This window comes from Parasteatoda tepidariorum, chromosome 1, assembly GCF_982258835.1.
Source record: "Parasteatoda tepidariorum strain Cologne lab strain chromosome 1, Ptep-v5.0, whole genome shotgun sequence".
NCBI lineage: Eukaryota > Metazoa > Arthropoda > Arachnida > Araneae > Theridiidae > Parasteatoda > Parasteatoda tepidariorum.
The window spans coordinates 87,855,730-87,875,329 of NC_141755.1; the positions used below are offsets into that span (position 1 = coordinate 87,855,730).

The 19,600-nt window shown below is 29.1% G+C and overlaps 1 protein-coding gene across 1 annotated transcript; it reads left to right on the forward strand.

Moving 5' to 3' along the window:
- The first annotated feature begins 78 nt into the window (after positions 1-78).
- Ing5 (inhibitor of growth protein 5) lies at positions 79-19,530 on the forward strand. The gene is made up of 7 exons (XM_016075618.4): positions 79-411; positions 6,323-6,394; positions 7,419-7,585; positions 9,024-9,135; positions 12,054-12,162; positions 14,769-14,913; positions 19,224-19,530. Exons 1-7 carry the CDS (start codon positions 372-374, stop codon positions 19,323-19,325), a joined length of 747 nt encoding a protein of 248 aa, XP_015931104.1. The 5' UTR covers positions 79-371; the 3' UTR covers positions 19,326-19,530.
- Positions 19,531-19,600: the final 70 nt, after the last annotated feature.

A 19,600-nucleotide genomic window follows, 5' to 3' on the forward strand; every position in this document is an offset into this window, starting at 1 on the left:
AAGGTGTCTTGTTAGCTTTTAGCTTACTAAATGTAATATTCCAGATTAAGCTTCCTTTATGTTCAATAGTGAAAAAATAGGTAGCCGGATGCTTCTTATCACACAACGATTTGACAAGCTGCTTTTGTTTTGATAATTTTTTACTCGTTAGTTTCGAGCAATCTTAAACTAATTAATTTCGAATCAAGCCATTTATAAATTTCACCACAGTTTTGTAAACTGTGTTATTAAGTTGTTTCATTCGCTTTTAATGATATTATTGTTTTAACAGTAGAACATATGTAGGTAGTTTAACATAGCACTTGCGAGTTATAGTTTCAGAGTTTTCCTTAAAAATTTGTTTTAAGAAATCTCCTGAATAAATTTCTAATATGACGACTAAAGCTGCATATTTAGAACATTATCTTGATAGTGAGTTAAATTGAAGTTATTAATTTTCTTTCTGTTTATATTTTATAATATTTTTCTGTTAGTATTTAAGTCTGAGACCCTCAAACCTATTCTCAACGGGTCAAATGTGATGTAAAACGCTTTTTTAATGAATCTCAGAACTGTCTTAGATATTAAAATATTATATTTGTATTAATTTAACTATATATATGGATTATATATATATGTATATCATCTATATATATAGATTATATATATATGTGTATATTTATATATATAATCTATATATATATATAATCTATATATATAGATTTATATGAAAAATGTGAAATAAGTTGTTTTTTGTGTTCTATTATCTATCTGGTTACTGATCTAGAGGATATTTTCGTATCGTGATCTGTCATGCCAACTATAATTTCTAAGCTGCCAAATAGATTTTAAACTTGCAATTTCTTTACAAAGAAATTATGTAGCCTGGGGTAGGCTACAAGTTAAACCTTTCGAGTTGGTCCCTTTCTGTGTTGCTCTTTTTAACTTTCTCGTTGGCTGCTGCCCAGAAGTTGCCGAGACTTAGCGATTATTCTGCGACAGATTATGATACAGAAATCTCTCCCTATCTAGTTCAGTTTTTTCTATTGTATTGCAATTATTTTATTTTGCACATTTTGTCATGACAATTTCATTGTTAATTAATGAGATAACGTAATTTAAAAATATTATAATATGAATTAGGTATAATATTTGAATTACAGCTTTTGCATTTATCTTCTTCATATTCACAACAAATTTCGTTTTTGCCCAGATAAGGCTTAAAAGATAATTTCTAAGACAAATAAGCATTTTACTATCCTGGTGTTTTTCCTTTTGTTTACTTAGTAATTAATTATTATTAACTTTGTAATCTTGAAACAATTTTTTTGAATTATTTAAATTTTTATTTTATTTTAATTAGTTTTATTGTAAAAACTTGTTATAAATGCCTAGGTTATTATTATTAATTTGAAATAGGATCTAAATTATGCCCTGCTCCTGTGTAAAATCGTAAAGAATAATGTCCTAGAAAAAAGTAAAATTTTGAATTTATCTTGAAATGATCACCTAAAAGTGAAAAAATGGTACACATTTCTTTTTTAGTATAAAATGATACTTTTGACTCTTCTAATGACTTTTTGTACCATAAATGATATTTTTTTTGTAGTATAAAATGATACATTACCACATTTAGTCATCATTTTACATTATATTAATCTAGTTTCGACAAATGAAAGAAATTAAACGTTTAATGCAAACATTAATGTTTTTTAAGTGGGATTAAGAAAAACAACTATTATCCTTCAATCTGTTCGTTTGACAAAGATGTTTCATTTATAAAAGTTTCAGCTGAAAGCAATATCTACAAAACAAGGCCAGATTTGTGTTTCCACAACTATTCATTTCTTGAGAAAAATCCCGATATTTTTCAAATTTTGAAGCTCATGGCAGAGCCTAAATATTGTCATTAATTTTTTTTATAGCTGAAACATTCTGAATATTGCTTTTATAGCAAATGTCACCTTTTTAGAGAATGCCGTCAAAGAAATTTGAACTTTAGTTTCTTACAACCACCCTAGTGCAAGTTAAATCTGTTGAGGCTGAAAGTCCTTTCATTGGTTGTGGTGTGAAAGTTTGGAGAGAGGGGTACCAGCTCAAGAGCTGCCTATGTCGAATCGAAATTTCATGGCATTTCTCTCATTGCCCTTCTTAAAAGTTTTTTTTTAATTTTTTTTATTTCCAATGGCAGGCCAATTTAAAAGAACAAAAAGGATTAAATAACAAGAAAAACAAGGCAAAAAGAGATAAATAGAATTAAATGCATAGTGACATGCTTAGCCCATACGGGCCCTAGCTTCCCAGTAGCGTCCACACACAGTAGTGGAGATGAGCGCCGGACAGATGGAAATATGGGGCAAGTCCATGTCCTCCCCAAGGCGACAGAGCTTGCATTTAGGAGAGTCAAAAATGTTTATGCTAAAAAGGTGTTTGGCCAGACAGTCATGGCCCGTTACAAGTCTAAAGAGAGCGACTGCCTTAAACCTGGGCTGATTTGGGATAGTTAAAATATGGTTGAATCTGGTTTTGTGTATATTGCTTGTACAGAAATTCTCTGAGAGCATGTTCCGGAATTGGTTTCGGACCAGCAATTTAAATGAGTGCAGAGAGATGGAGCAACGAGATGCTTGGGCAATAGTTGTTCCTTTCTTGGCCAAGAAATCAGCTTTTTCATTACCCCAAATCCCGCAATGTCCCGGGATCCATTGGAGGACGATTTGCTTGCCTTTCAGTGTCAGGTCTTTCAGACAATCAATGCATTTCTGAATGGAGATGGATTGGGGAATCAGTGGAGAGTTAATATCAAGAAGTGCTGCTTTAGAGTCAGATAAGATGACGGCGCTAGAAAATTGGTCAGTACGACACTGTAGTTGTTTTAGGGCAATTAGAATAGCCTCGACTCCACCGTCGTAGGCAGATGCATAGCAGCCAACATAAGCGTAGGCAGAGAACAGGTGACAAAATACTCCCGCTCCAGCACTCACCCGCTGATCCACTCGGGAGCCTTCTTAAAAGTTAAGCACTAAAAATGGGGTTAGGTGCTTGGCCATGGTTGGGTGATTTGTGCACCTAAAGGATTATGACCATTCTGATATTGATTTGATTTGACCCATCACAAACAAGACACCTCTTGTTATGTTTTAGTCATCTTCATGCTCTGTGAAATGTTTCAGATCTTAAAGTCCATCTTTTTTTGCTTGACTTGAGCAACTTTTAAATGGCTTGAAATTAATGGTGGTCGTTGATCCGAAGTCATTACAATTTGGTTCAATTTGGTTTATGTAAAAGGATGGTATGCTATTTTTTAATTTTATTTTAAGTAAGTCTCTTGTTTTTGTCTGTGTTACTGTCACAACAAAATAGCATATTTTAATATGCTATTAGCAAAATAACATTGTAAACATTACACATTCTTTCTCTTGTAATTAACTTTTTTTTTTTAAATGAAGAATCTGACTAAGGCATGCAAATCACCAGTGAAATGTTACAGGTCCTTTGGTCCCGCGTCTAAAATTTCTTAATTTTTACCCCTGTTTTGTCCATATCTCAACCATGCATTGACTCCGTAAAAATCCAGCTGTACCGTGACCCCCGAGAAGTAACTACTTCTCGGGGGTCACGGCTGTACTCTAGTTATGGTGCAGTTCTTCATTGTTTAAAAACACACGGAACTTGATTATCTGGGCCATTCTCCACTGTAAACACTCTAAACCTCAATTTTTATCTTACTTGTACATATTTTTAATTTATTCAATAATAAAGTACATAGGTTAAATCTCAAAAGATGAGATACAATAATAGTTATATTTAAATTTTTATTATGGAATCAATTCTTAAAATTTAGCATTGTACTTTTTAAGTTTTCCTGTTATAATCAACATATTTACATTTATTTCCTTAGCTGAAAAAATATTATAGCATTTCAATTTTCTTCCTTTTTTCCATATATCTATATAATGCTTTTTTAAAAAATAAATTATAAATTTAAAAATTATATTAAAATTATGTAAAAAATAAAAATTTATTAGAGCAAAAATTGGTTGTCCCGTGCATAACACAAAAACATGATAATTTTTATTTTTCTCATTTATTTTTAGGGCAAAACAGAAACTGCTTCAATTTTACTTTCTTTCTCTTAGTACTGACTTATATTACAAAGGAAGTTCCTCTAAGTTTAATATTAAATAAAAAATTAGCACTTGTTTTCATGTCCCGTGCATAACTTAGATTTCTCTAAAAATCAGGAAAATCAAAAACTCCAAGAGCATTTATAACTGTATGTGGCTGAGTAACTTTAACAACTTCCTCATGTTGTAAAACACTTTATCTTCTCGTTTAGGCCATTTCCAATATTTTCCAGGCTTTACCATGGCAGAAACTTCAATATCGTTTCCCAGCACTTGCGTAACTTCTCCAGCATATAAACTATTATCATATTTCACAACAACCCAATTTCCTCCAATACTTTTTGTAGTGTTAATTGCCCTGGTATTAAGATTTCTTTTTATTGGTGTTACAGCATTTTTATGAAATTTTAAACCAGAAGGCGAATATGTAATTCCATGCATTTTAGAAATTCCTGATATTACTCTTGCGTTGGCCCACATATTATTATCTCTGTTTATATCTTTATCTAAAAATAGCATCACTGTAATAGGTGGCATAGCTTTTTTTACAACATTTGCAAAATCTTCCGCTGACTGCACAATTGGAACTATCTTAGCTGCCTAAAACTGTCCTAAACTGTTTTAAAGTGTCCAAAACCTTAAACATTGGTAAAAGATAAAAATTCTATATGTGAAACTATTAAACACATAATAATTACATACATTAATAAATATTTTATATTTTTTATACAATTTACTTTAACTTATTAAAGGAAAATAATATAATAGGAAAAGATCAATAACTTTTGAAGCTGCACAATTCATTGAATAACAAAAGTGAGTACTTTATCCTTTAAATATGCTTTTAGTACTGATAAATTATGTTTTTGCATAAGGATAAATAATGCAATATTTAAAGTAATAATAATTTTTTTAACAAAACAAAAACTTGTCTTCATTTTGTTCCTTGTTCAAAAATTAACCTTTTATTTTTCACATTATTTTTTTAAAATTTTAATAGTATAATTTGATCCATAGAGTTTTGGACAGGACAGTTTAAACCGTTGATTAATCCTTTCTTTTTTAAACCTTGCAAACTCTGATGCTTCATTCAGATATGTCACCAAATAATATTTTCTTAATTTAATTTTCTCACCATTCTTCCAAACTGTAACTTCATCTTTCATTCCTGGTACTGTAAAAAAATATCTGGACGGAAAAAAATTTATCGTACTAAATTAGGTGACTCTTCATCACTAATAGTATTTTTCTGACTGGCTTGCATGTTTAAGCCAAAATTTGTTGCAATTACAGAAACTACTGTTTTTTTTTTTTTTGGTTGGAGATTTAGGTAAAGATTTTAATGATTTTCTCATTGCTTTTCCGACAGCTTGATAAATCTTGTGAGCATTTTCAATTTGGCTTCTTGATGGTGTATTATTCCTAATCTCTGTTTTCTTTCTTTGGCGATACAGTTGTAATTATCCTTTATAATGATTTATAAAGCTCTTAATTCAGATCACCAAACTAAATTCAAAGTATGAATTAGTGTTGCCACTTCAAAATATACATAATTAAATCAAGTGTATGCTTCCGTGTGTAATAAATTGCAGACATGTCCCGTGCATAACATTAGGTATGTCCCGTGCATAACACAAATAAAATAAATTTAGAATTTTATCAAGTAATGTATTTGGAAAACATCCAGCATAATTTAATAGAAGTAATATTTATCAGCTAAGAAAAAAATATAATGACAATATACAAGTTTTAAATTCACAGAGTTTATGAAAAATTGAAGTCAGGGTAGAAATTAATCTTTTTTCTGAGTCCCGTGCATAACGACTATATTAAATCCCTTTTCAAGTATTTAAACTTTAATTTTTTATTTGTTTTCTATGCAGTCTTTAAGAAACAGACTTGTTTTGAACTGAATTGTAAAAAAAAAATTAATTACCCCATTATTTTACTATTTTTATAAACTTCAAAGGCCTGCAAATGTCCCGTGCATAACAGGAGAATGGCCCATCTATATGTTGCTTTTGATGAAATGGTAGAAAATGTTATCTACATGTTGCTTTTGATGAAATGGTAGAAAATGTTCATCAAAACCAATCAATACCAAGTTATATAAATGACCAAAATTAAATTAAGAGAAGCAAAGTTTTAGATAGTGGACAAATTATTATATATATTTCATTATCCATTCTCAGTTAGTATTTTTTCTTTGGTTTCAGGTCTAGAGACTTTACCTGCTGAATTGCAAAGAAATTTTAACCTTCTGCGGGATTTAGATGTCAGAACATTTGGTAAGAACTTTTTATGTTATAAAATTTTCTTTTTAATTTCTTTGTTATTTTAATTAGGAAGAAAGCTGAAATACTTTTATAATTACTTTTTCATAATTGATTAAACAGGCATGTGATTCTTCCACTAATTTGCAGAAATCCACGAATCTCAAGACTTGATTCACAGATTTCTGCTGATCAAAAATTTAAATTTCTGTAACTTATGCAAAATTTCGTTTATGAGACATCTATTCAGCCCTTACCAGTGCCCCTTGTTTTTGTCTTTTTAAGTTCTCATGTCACATGTCATAATGACTTTTTATGAAGATTTGTTATAGAAAAATGCAACTTCGGATAAACTTCGATAACATAAGACAAATAATTCCATTACTTTGGCCAGAATTAATGAACTACTGAGGCAAACACATAAATAAAAACACCCAATAAAGCACACAAGTATAAAATTGACAATCTAAAAAGTTATTCCGAAACAGCAGAAATTTAAAAAATCATTCACTATGTTTTTTCCTCTTCTGTTTTTTTTTTTAACCTTATAATTTAGTGAGTAGCAATTTTGTTGTAAATTTTGATTTATATCAGAATTATTTAATCACCGCAATATATTTTCTCTCTTTTTTATTTAGCTACAAGTAGATCAAATAAATAAATTTTTGTTTTGCAGTTAATTCCTTTCATTCTCTCGTGGTTTTTAAAATTCCAATATTATTACAACTTGCAAAATTTAAGTCGCTCAGTTGAATAATATTTTTGACATGCTTGATTGTGCCAAAATCCGTGCAACATTTTGATGGAGCTTTTTTGGCAGTTACTGCTACGGATTTACACACGATTTGTACTACCATGATACGGAGAATTCAAATTGTAAACCTGAGTATATTCACTCTTTGACCCTGAGTATATTCTATCATTTTTCAAACAATTATCTCTATTGATTAAGTTAGAGAATAAATTAAATTTTTATAATGGTGTAGTTTTTTTTTATTATCAAAATCTAATTATAAATAACTGATGTTTTTTATTATAGATGAAGTTCGATCCCTTGATAAAGCCGCTGTTGAGTTTTTAAGTAATATCCAAAATTTGTCTGATGAGCAAAAGTCTGAAATCACTGGTAAAATTAGGAAACAATTCAAGAAAGCCTTAGATTATGGAGATGATAAGGTTCAGTTGGCCATGCAAACCTATGAAATGGTAAGTTTATATTTTGTTGGGGCTGTTTTTTAAAGGCTCTTTTGTTATTTGAAATAATGGCTTCTAGTATATTATTTGTTGTAGAATTGCTCAGTTTTGTGCAAATTTTCAGCAGAGTTTTTCTATGCTGATATTAGAAGTGTTATGAGATCTTAATAAAATCTATAGTTTTTTTTTTTAAAAAAATAAAAAAGTGTTAATAATAATATTTTTAAAGGTTGGAAAAGGAAACTAAAAAAACAGCCTTAGATAATATAAAACTAGAAAAAAAGATGAATCACGTTATGCATGATTTGTCTTATGAGTAGTTATGGCATAGGTTGGCATTTCGCCTAGAAAAGACCTATCTCTTTGATGGCCTTGTAAAAAGTTGAAAAAACAAACATTCACCTATACAATTGTTTAATGATAATACTAATAAATTAATAGTTAAGTTTTAAAAACAAATACTGAATATTGTGTTTAAAGATGAAATTATCCAGGAAGTAGTGAAATATTGCTTGGTGAAATATTGTTTGAAAAGTTATTACTTTGTTAAAATTATTTCAATTGATTAAACTTTTATTGAATTTTTTTAAAAATCCAATGCATATTTTAATAATTTTTGTTTTTAATTATTTTTTTTTGCTGGTTCATTTAACTATAAAATTATAAGTAGATATTTTTCTCTAAATTCATAATGTTAGTAAATTCTTAGGTAGGTAGTTTAAAGCTATCAAATTGTAAGAAAGAAAGAAAAACACAACTTTAACATTTACATTGAAATAATTATATGTTTTTAATTTTTTTTTGTAAAACTTAAGTTTAAACACAAATTTTAGCTTAAAATTTTATAGAAAGTTTTGTTCTCCCCTTGATAATTTTTTTTAAATTTTATATAATTAATCTTTGATTTAAAAAGGAAATTCTTAATAATTTGTGATTAAATAATTATGGTTAAAAATTCTTATGTTTATTTTATAAATTATAATTCCATTTTTATGATTAGGTACATAAAATATATAATTTGTATTGAAAATAATAATTGCCGTTTAACATATTATCTAACCATTGTTTTCAGTAGTCTCATAATTGTAGTCATTCTAGTCTTTTAAGGAATTCGTTGTTTTTAGCATAAGTTATCTACTGTAAAATAAGTAACTGGAAAATAGGATTAACAAACTATAATATATATAACCGTGGGTTAAAGAAATTTCAAAAATGAAGTGCTAAAAATTAAAGGGGGGGGGAATTAAAAAAATTTCATTAATTGCATTTTTTTTTCGATTCTCCTATAATTGCTCTCTACTAAAGTTTAATAATTTTTATGAAAATAAAGTATAAATAAATATAGATTTTTAAAGAAGAAGTAAAAAAAAGTAACATTTTATGTCTTATTGCTTATAGTACTTTATATTAATCTAACAAAATTATTAAAATTTTTCTTTCAAATGTGTAGGTTGATAAACACATTCGACGTTTAGATGCTGATCTTGCAAGGTTTGAGGCTGATTTGAAGGACAAAGCATTGAACCCCATTGTGAATGAGACTGATTCTAATACCCATAAAAGTAATTATTTTGAATTACTAATTACTATTTTCTCTGACTCATGTATGATATAGTCTTTTTGTAAACACAATTTTAAGTTATGAGATATTTTTGAAGTATAGAAGTTATTAATTGCTCAAAATAAAATATTTTACTTTAGTTTTCGATAGAGTTCAGCATAACTCATTCAGCACGAATGATTTCTGAAACATTTATAAGCTAAAAAAGAAATTATTTTGAAACAAATTTCTTAAAATTTTATTTATTAAAATTACAATCTATAATTGTGCATTATTCTTTGAGCGCATAACATAGTTTGTATGGTTTATAATGATGACTTCATAAGATAATAATTTCTTATTGATAATTTAAATACATTTAATTATTAAAATAATTTTAATTATTAAAATAAAGTTTATTCGTGACAAAAAGATTTTACAATTTTCTACAAAACCTTTAAGAAGACTTTCACATCTGAATGAAAATAATATTTAAAATTAAGCCAATTGTTTAAATTAAATGTCTTGTTGGAAACGAAGTACAGACTTGCCAACCTTTTGGATTCAGGCCGGAATCTCTAGACTTCGCTTCTTTTGACACGTTTGGATTTAACACAAAATCTCCAGATTTTTTCATTAAAAAAACCCGGGAAAAAAGTGGTTGATTTCAAAATTTAGAAATAAGAGAAAAGCGTAAATCGTTCCTTACTCAATCATTAAAAGAGAATGGTGTACATAGTGTGTAGCATTTTTAAAAGGTTTTATTATATCATACATTTCATTATAACATGTTTTATACGTTGTGTTATATCATACGTTTAAGATATCTTCCTTTTTCTAATCTCTTAATAAGCTTAATACATAACAGAGAGCTACTGTAAATTTAAATTGATTGTCATTATAATATTAGATCATGAAATATTGTGCTCTGATAGTTTATTTTGAAATTAATAAGAAAACAGCCTTTGTTAATACATTTGGAAAAATGTCAGAAATTATAGATTGAATTTGAGGCAAAATGTTCCTTATAACAAAACACGTTTTTTACATTTTCATGTTGCGTAGTTATTTTAAAAAGTGTTTAAAAGGACTTATTTTCGATTTTCGTTTATTAGAAGCCATTAAAGGTGCTTTTTTTATTGTGTGTTTTTAAAAAGTGCTTACTTTCCCCTCTTCGAAAATGAGATTTTTTTCTTTACTCTGTGGATTTTCACCTCGTATTATGCAAAACCTTGATTTTCACATTGTTCTATTCAACGTTTTCACAATTCATTCAAGCGCAATGCATTACAGCATTACGTCGGTACATAGCGTATGAAGGTGCCAATCATTGTACATGTTTGATGAAATATTTGCGGGTCTGCATGTGCATCTACTGAGCTGGTTTCAGTGAGGATTCTTGTATTCTCATGTACAACTCTGCTGCATTTTGCAAGATATTCTCAATTTCAGGCTTTATTTCCCCACTTCACCCTAGACTTTCTTTTCCAGGCTTTATTGTCACCGAACCAAAAAAATCTCTTATCTTTTTATGGTGGCTAATATAATGAAAAAAAGAGTTCTTTATCAAAAACTAGTTATTTTGAAATGATCATGTAAAGTCTTTGGTAACTATTTTTCATTTTGTTAATGTATATAGTGCTTTAAAATATTTTTAGTGCTTAAAAAGAACCTTAAAAAGAGCTTAAAAGGTGCTTATTTTTTGTTGAAAGATTTGGCTAGACACTCTGGGTTTAGCATGTGAGAGTTGTCTTGCTTGTGTTTTCACTAAATACCATCAGTCACAGTTCTGTTTTTTATTTATTATCAAATAAAAATTTGGAGAGCTTATAGACTGTTAAATCCAAAATTAGAGCTCCTTATTTTGAACAAAACTTTAGTCATCTATTTTTTTGAAAAGCGGGTACATTAAATTTTCTTAAAGAATAAAACTTTTTTGATAATTTTCATTCTATTTATTTGTATTCTTGGGAGTAATATTTTATTATTATTAGCTTTATCTATATTTATATATTAACAATGAAATAATTCGGAAACATATATTATTTTAAGAAACAGTAATAAGTGTAGCATAATGATTTATTAAATTTGTATTGACATATTTTTAATTTATTTTTTGAAATCTTCATTTTTAACACTATGCTGGGGCTTTAAAAAATGTCTCCAGCTTTTTATTTTTGTAAGGTTAGAAAGTCTGAAAATATAGGTAGTGAATCTATTTATAAGCAAATAAAATTATGAAATCTTAACTAATTGTTTTGCATAATTAGTGGGTTGCATGATGTATACAGTATTAAAATTAATTTTCATGTTCATATTTTTTTATTCAAGTAAATTATGTTTTATTTACACTTTAGAATTGAGTCTATACGTCACATTAATTATGTATTCCAGCTAAATGATTTAAATGACTATAAGTTATTCAGCTGCATATATATGACCAGGAGTCTGTCCAGGCCATATTTACTACCGTTTAGAGGTACCTTCACAAATTTTAACTTTACGAAAAACGGTAGTTTCACAAAATACTTTTTCTTAAAATTTTACTTTTTGTATCTCGTAAGAAACGATAAACCCATATTTTTACCATATTTTTGTGTTGACTTTTTATTATAATTTTTCACAAATTATGTCCAAATTTTCACAAAATAGGTACCTCTCAGAAAAACCTAGACAGACCCCTGATGACAATAGTAGGTTTGAGCATTTGGTCTTTTACATCTTTGGAATCATTTTTTAAAAAAAGAATTAGCAAGAGCAATTTTGTTTTTTGTTATTCATGTAACTTAGTTATATTTTATGCAAATAAATCATATTAGAGAAGGTTATCTCCATTATTTCCTTTCTTCTCATTCAACTATTTTATCAAATATTTTATTTTTTGCCAGTTTTGTATTTTTTAAACTCAAATTTGATTAAATGACTTTTGTTCATGTGCAGAGAAGAATCGCAAAACCAATGAAAAAGAAAAGAAGAAACGCCGCGGAGCATCTGATGATGACGAGATCCCTAAATCTGTTCGCAAGAAGTTAAAACAACAAATTATTCAGTATGTATAGTTTTTTCCCTTGCATAAAAATATTCTGTTGTTTCATCATGTCAATCAAAAATCTTTATCATTTAGCTGTTGTTCGAAGCATTAATTTCACAAAAAAGTTTAATGAAAAGTGACTTGAAAACTTAAATGTAAAGTGACCTGTGTTTGGAAACATAAACCGTTGTGGACATTCTAAACAATGCTACTCTAATGAGTCTATGACAATATTTTGGGTAAAACCCATTTTCCTTTGAGCAGATAACAGATCCATTCATACATCTCGACTTGGCAACGATGGTCCCTAGCAACAGTTTCACCTTGGTCCCAGTTGGGCTAATAATTGAGTCCTATATGAACATGCACCGAGATAACAATATTGGGATGTTTAGATTTTTTAATATTGGTCCTATAAAAGGCCAATATCAGACTAGATAGAGCCAATATAAGGCTAAATAATAAATATAAAAATATCGGGAGAATCAGACAATTCTAGATAAGGCTGATATTGGTTGTAAAATGGATGTAAAATATCAGATGAATTGGACATTTCTTCTATATAACAACAATATCGGAGAAATAATGGCCCTTTGAACCCATATAGAGCCGAGATTTGTTAATATTGGCCCAATGAGGGACCAAGTTATTTTGCTGCTAGGGATTTGACGAAATGAGTATTTAAAAAACTGGACTTACTTCCTCAAAGCGTCAATCTGAATCCCATCCTACACCTTTTCGACGAATTAAATTGCAGATTACTTAGCTAGCTAAATCGACAATCCCCGCTGCTGGTACTCACTTTAAGTATGATAAATGTCTGAAAGTCAATTCTTTTGTTGACCTATTAAAAGTCATGGTGGATTGCATTTTTAAAAAGTACTTAAAGGTGCTTTTTTTTCAATTTTTGTTTTTTAAAAGTCCTTAAAGGTGCTTTTTTCATTGGGTGTTTTCAAAAAGTGCTCAATTTTCCCTTTTCAAAACTCAGATTTCTTTCTTTTTTTACCACGCTATTTTCCTCATGTATGTGATTTTTACATTTGTACTATTCAAGGTTTTAACAATTCATTCAACCACAATCCATTTTGGCGTACGGTCGGTCCTTAGCTTATGAATGTGTCAATCATTTACATGTTTGGTGAAATAGGTGAGATTATAGCACTCTTGTGTGCAACTCTGCTGCATTTTGCAAGATATTCTCAATTTCAGGCCTTATTTTCCACCCTCCGAAATCGAATCGAAAAATATTTCGATCTTTTTGTGGTTGCTAACATAATCGAGTAAAGAGTTCTTTGTCAGAAACTAGTTATTTTATCATGATCATGTAAAGTCTTTACTTTGCATTCTGTTAATGTATATAGTACTTAAAAATATTTTTTGTGTTCTTAAAATGTACTTAAACGTTGCTTATTTTCTGTTGAAATGTTTGGCTACGCACACTGAAAGTTGATTAAAAAAAGTCTACCTTGTGTGCAGCTGGGGATGCAAGGGAAATACAGTAAAACACAGATTATTCATGAAATAGGGTGGCAACGGCACCGCAGTTAGCAAAAACGGCATATAATGGGAAACATTAAAAAGTAAGGTGCAAGCGCGATAAATAATTTTAAAATGTATTCATACATGTGTATGAATATGCCCAATTCCTCTCCAATTTTTTTTTTTTACACCTAGAAACTTTAGTTGGATTCACTAGTATTAAGAACCCCCGGAACAGCTTCATCTAATTTATTGTATCTAAGTGACTAATCTAAATGTCTAATGTTTATAATTTCTGTCTATCATTGTACATTAATTCTAAAGATTCATTAGGATTGAATGTAATCTGGTGAAGGCCAGCATTCACATAGTTGCTTTAGTGGGTTCTGAACCCAGGGTTTTTTGTAATTTTATAACCGTCGTTGAACACCCGACCCAGTTTTTGGGTTTAAGACTACTACTGTTCAACTCCGTAGCCTTGTAATTTTAAATCCAATCCAGAAGACAAGGGAACTCCTGGATCAAGTATTGGGAGAAATTGTCCTTCGTGGAGGAAATTTTTTGATGGAACTAACCCGCATTTGTGTTATATGGAGAGGAAGACCACAAGAACCTCCCAAGGTTAGCCTGGTGGCAAGGGGACTCTAACCCATGATCCGTCTACCACTGGAGAATATTTCACAGTCAGCACTGTGGTCGTTGCAAGCCGGATGTGGAATTCGTATCGACCAGCCATCGCTGGATCGAACCCCGGTTCACCTCATTGGAAGGCAAACGCTCTATCCCCTGAGCCATCGTGATTCTGAACCCAGGGTTGGTGAGGTTTTGAAAACACTGTTAAGTTCCTCTGCAAAGCCATGATTTTTGTCATAATATCCAAAATAGTTTTAAACTGACCACTGCCATCTGTAAACTGTCCAAAACTCATAGCTTGTTAGATTTTATTATGAGGACAAGAGTGTGAATGCCAATGAGAAATCAATGGTGGGACTTGAACTGGAGTCCCCTGGTTGAGAAGTTAATGTTGGTTGAGTTGTTACTTTTAATGAAAAACATGGGAGATTATTTAACACAATTAAAGGCGTTTTACATTAAGTGCTAATTTTGTTATTTTTCTATCTAATTTATGATGAATATTGTTTCAGGCCAGAAATCACAGCTCTCCCAGCTGCTCTCACCATTACTCATCCTTCAGATGTCCTAGACATGCCTGTAGATCCCAATGAACCTACCTATTGCTTCTGCCACCAAGTGTCCTATGGAGAGATGATTGGCTGTGATAATCCTGATGTAAGTAGAAATTTGCTTTGAAAGAGATTCACTCATTTAATGATTTTAATTTATTTAAATGAGATCAAAAGTTCTTGATTGCAAATTGTGTTCATAAAAAAACATTTTTTTCAATTCCATTCTGTTAGTTCACACTCTCCCTATGTCTTGTTCAAATTTTCAATCATTAATAAAATACTTTTTACTTTTACTCAAGTTAAAATACAATTTTTTGAACTTGTAGTGGATGATACTTGATGTTAATACAGTTTTTTTTAAATATTAATTCATTAGTTAAATAGGGATGAGCGAAAAACAAAATGGAATTTTCTGATGGGTTAAGCGCTAGCTTTGTTTTAAATTTTACTATAAGCGATTCAGTTTTTCACATATTTTAAAAATGGCATCAGTGATCATTTCTAACTTGTAGCTCTATTTGAACAAAAAAATAGTTTATTGCACACATTTAAATATTTAATTATTTTATCAGGGATGAGATTTTTTCGCTTTTAAACGGATTTCCGCCTTTTTCGCTTTCGTCTCTGAAATTTCAGCCTTTTTTATCAAAAACTCCGATTCTCTAAAAGTTTGAGTTTTTTTTTAAAATAAATATTTCGCCTTTTCTGAAAATTCAGTCTTTGAAATAAAATAATTATATTTATTTCCGATTTAATATATAGATATAATATATCGAAAGATATATAGAAAATTCAAATTACGTAGCTGCCAACCCTTCCACATATGTACTTATTGTAGCTATTAGCTTTTACGAGCAGAAAATAAGATTTTCCTCATTTTTACCCGTCCGCTAGATAGCTCTTATTTTCGTAATCCAGACGTCTCTGGATTTTAATATCAAATATCGATTTTCGTATTTACCTGATTTAAAAGTTGTGATTCTTATTCACGCGATTTCAATATCGTCCATTGCAATTCTTATTTACGAGATTTAAAAGTCCAATATCGCGATTTATATTGAGGCGTTTTTTACAATTCTATGTAACAATTCGTATTCATGCGAGTTTATCCAATGTCGTGATTCGTTTTTGCAGTTGTAATATATCCAACATCTATTTTCGTATTTACGCGTGATTTATAAATTAGGCTTTGGAATCGTATTCACGCGATTTAAAAATTGTGCATTGTGATTCATATTTACGCGATCTGAAAATTACGCATCGTGATTTGTATTTTCACATTTTTAAAATCCAATATCGAGTTTCATTCACGTGATTTCAATATCGTGATTTATATTCACGTGATTTTAAAATCCGAGATCGCGATTCTTGCAAAAAGTAAGTTTTTTTCTTGAATTAGTTACTATAAATGTGGAAGTTTTTCTATCGACGATTATTGCTATACTGCTTTTTACCTTTTGGCCAATCTCATCCTTGTTTTATATTTGCTGTGTCAGATAAATTCGATAAAGAACATTATGTGGTAGCGCGTGTGGTTGCATGTCACAAAATGTACACTTTTTTAGTTATCTGATACCACACGCATTTCCCTTCCAATTCCTACTATTAGTTCCCACTCTCCTTGAATATATTTATATATCTTGTTCAAATTTTCAATGGTTAATAAAATGCTTTTTATTCATCCATTCTAGTTCAAATAATTTTTTTTTTATTCTTGTAGTGAATGACACTTGGTGGTAATACAGTTTTTTCAAATATTAATTAATTAATTTTAGTTTTGATGGGGGGAAACAAAAAGTAACTAAAATAAAAATTTTCTTTCTTTGTTGATCTAAGTAGGAATTGACTAATTTTTTTTTTTTTTTTTACATTACTTGTTTAGTAGAAAATTACTTAATTATTAAAGGAATATCAGAGACTCGAATTAAAAAGAATATGTAATTATAACATCTTTACTTGATAATAATAACCACACCAGTCCTTGCATCTATGTCCCAATGGGATTTAAAATTTATGCTTAAAGGAAAGGGGAAAAACTTTCGCTTAAACATTTATAATTTTTAAAAATACATGTTTTATTGAATAAATTAAGTTAAAATTTTGTTGACTTAATAAAGATAAGTTCTTTGGAAATTGGATTATTGGTCACCGAAATTTAAGCTCTTCTGAATTTCGAGAATTTTTTTTTAAAGTACAAACCTTTTATTTCCTAGTTAGTTGACATGTTTAAAGCATATTTTTAGGAGAATAAATTTCCGAGAATTCCATTAAGTTTGAGATAGAAAATAATGTATACAATTTATTGAATTTATTATTTTTTTATTACTATGATTTACAAAAAAAAGTTAATTTGAATATGATATTATTAAGCTTAGAAAAGTATTGGTTTTAATTACATGAATTAGTAAAATATTGTTATGCAAATATGTAATGCAATTGTTTTTATAAAGAGGCTAAGTTTTTTTATATTCTAATTAATGTTTTAATATTTTGTTTTTTCTTAATCCTACTGAGAAGATGTATACTGAAATAAAAAAAATTTGAAATCTGTTTATAATTACTAATGTTATTAGCGGCAATGGAATTACATACTGGATAACCGAATCATGTTATTTTTCTTATCAGAATGGAGTCCATATAGAAAGCTTTTTATTTTTAATTAATTAATTATTCTGTTCAGTTCAATGCATTGTAATATTTTTGTTTATTTAGATGAACTTAAAATTTAATTAAAAATAAGCTGCATATTTCTTTAAAACTTGGCAAATCTTTTTGTTATATTATAAAATCTTATTTCCATTATAATTTTAAAATTATCCATTAATTTCTTCTTCTGCACAAATTTAAACAATTGGTTTAGTTCTTTTAAGTTTAGTTGTACAGCTAATCTGAGTAGTAAAATAATTTCAAGCCTGATAATTGACAATATATATATTATTTTATGTTATCATTTAAAAAAAATTCTTAAATGAAGTGCGTAAGTTGTTAAACAATATATGGAATATTTTTATAAGAATGCATTTATTTTTTAAGAACATGATGATACAAATAAACCTTCTTTTGAATATAAGATGAACAGATGTGATTTCAGTAGCCTTTGGTTAAAGGTTTCCATATAACTGTTAATTAAAAATGGCTATAATTGCTACAGAAAAGATGAAAAGACTTAGAGATAGAAGAAAGAAAGAACAAAAAAGGAAAAGAAAAAAGATTGCAAAATTGAAAACTAAAAAACAAAGTGCTGAAACTAAAATAAGAGAAATATTTTGCTGAATTCAAACAGCAAGTACCATATTTTCTTCAGCACTCATATACTAAAAGAAAACAAGCTGAATATTTCACAACTCGAAAACAAAGTGTTCACCAAAAAAATTAAAAACAGTGGTTAAAGTGGATTTTGCTGAACATTGCATTATTAAACATGAAAATGAAATAGAATCATCTTATTGGTCATACAACCAATTTACACTCTTTGCAGTTTGTGAATGGGAAAAAGTAAACTCGGTGATTGTGGTGTCTGACTTCACCCCATCAGGATGAGTATACAGCGATATTGATTTTTTTTTTAACTGATACTTCAACAATTGAAAGCTGGACAATAGACGTGCCCAGTCAATTTAGAATAATTATTTGCTGTGAACTTACACAAAAACATAACTCAATAGTTTTTGCTACTAGCCTTAGTAAAGGTGCTGTTGAGGTAATTCGTGGAGAAGCTAAAAGTTGAGAACTTCTGAAGATTTTTAATGTATGGCTTAATTACGATGGCAAAAAAGCAAGATATTCTGCGGTGGCGCTCTCTGAAATCTGAAGAACATCCAAGAGCTGGAGAAACAGTGGGAAGATATTTCAGCTATTCCTGATGTGTGTGTGGACTACATTTTGCTTAAATGTTTTTTTTTTATGATAGGAAAAAAATTTCTCTTTTTCATGACTTCAAAGGCATTAATTTGAAATTGCAAGGTTTTGAAGGTTTTCATCTGCTGGAATATGGCAGGCAATTGTGATCACTGAACTTGAAAACATTTGCTAAACCTTTACCTTCAGAAACCTTGAACCATGAAAAATTTAAAGCTTCTTAAAAAAGGACATCAAACATTTTTACATCAAATAATTATTTGTCTGAAACCTTATACCTTTCTATTTTAAAAGTCTTTCCTATAAGAATAAGGTATTTATTAAATATGATTTAATCATTTGTAGAAAAATTACTAATGTTTAACATTTAAAATAAATTTTGAAGAAATCTCATTCTGTTTAAGAAACAACAACATAGTTACATAATTCTTTTATGTAAAAGTATTAATATATATATATATATAATGACATGTTAAAAACTATGCTGCCATGGTACTTGTTATACAACCTAACAAACTGAAACACTGTGCTTAAGTACCCCCCTTTTTTTTGCAGTGTCCAATTGAATGGTTCCACTTTGCTTGTGTGGGACTTACCAGCAAACCCAAAGGTAAATGGTATTGTTCCAATTGCTCATCAGAAAGGAAAAAGAAATAGTTTTATGGAAAAGCTCAGCCTGAATTGTATATACTTCATCCGGTTTCGCAAAAATCATCAATATATGTGTAGTAAAAATCATTTTAAATCATCCCCTCCTTGTTCTATATGATGCACAAGACAAGCGGCAAAATATGAAAGTTTTAATTTTAGTTATATTGTTACATTCTCTTTTTTATTTTGAAAATAAAATTGAAACTTGTAATAATGTTTGTTCTTTCTTTGTCATGCATTTACCTAATCAGATATTGACTTGCATTTATTATTTGCATTTT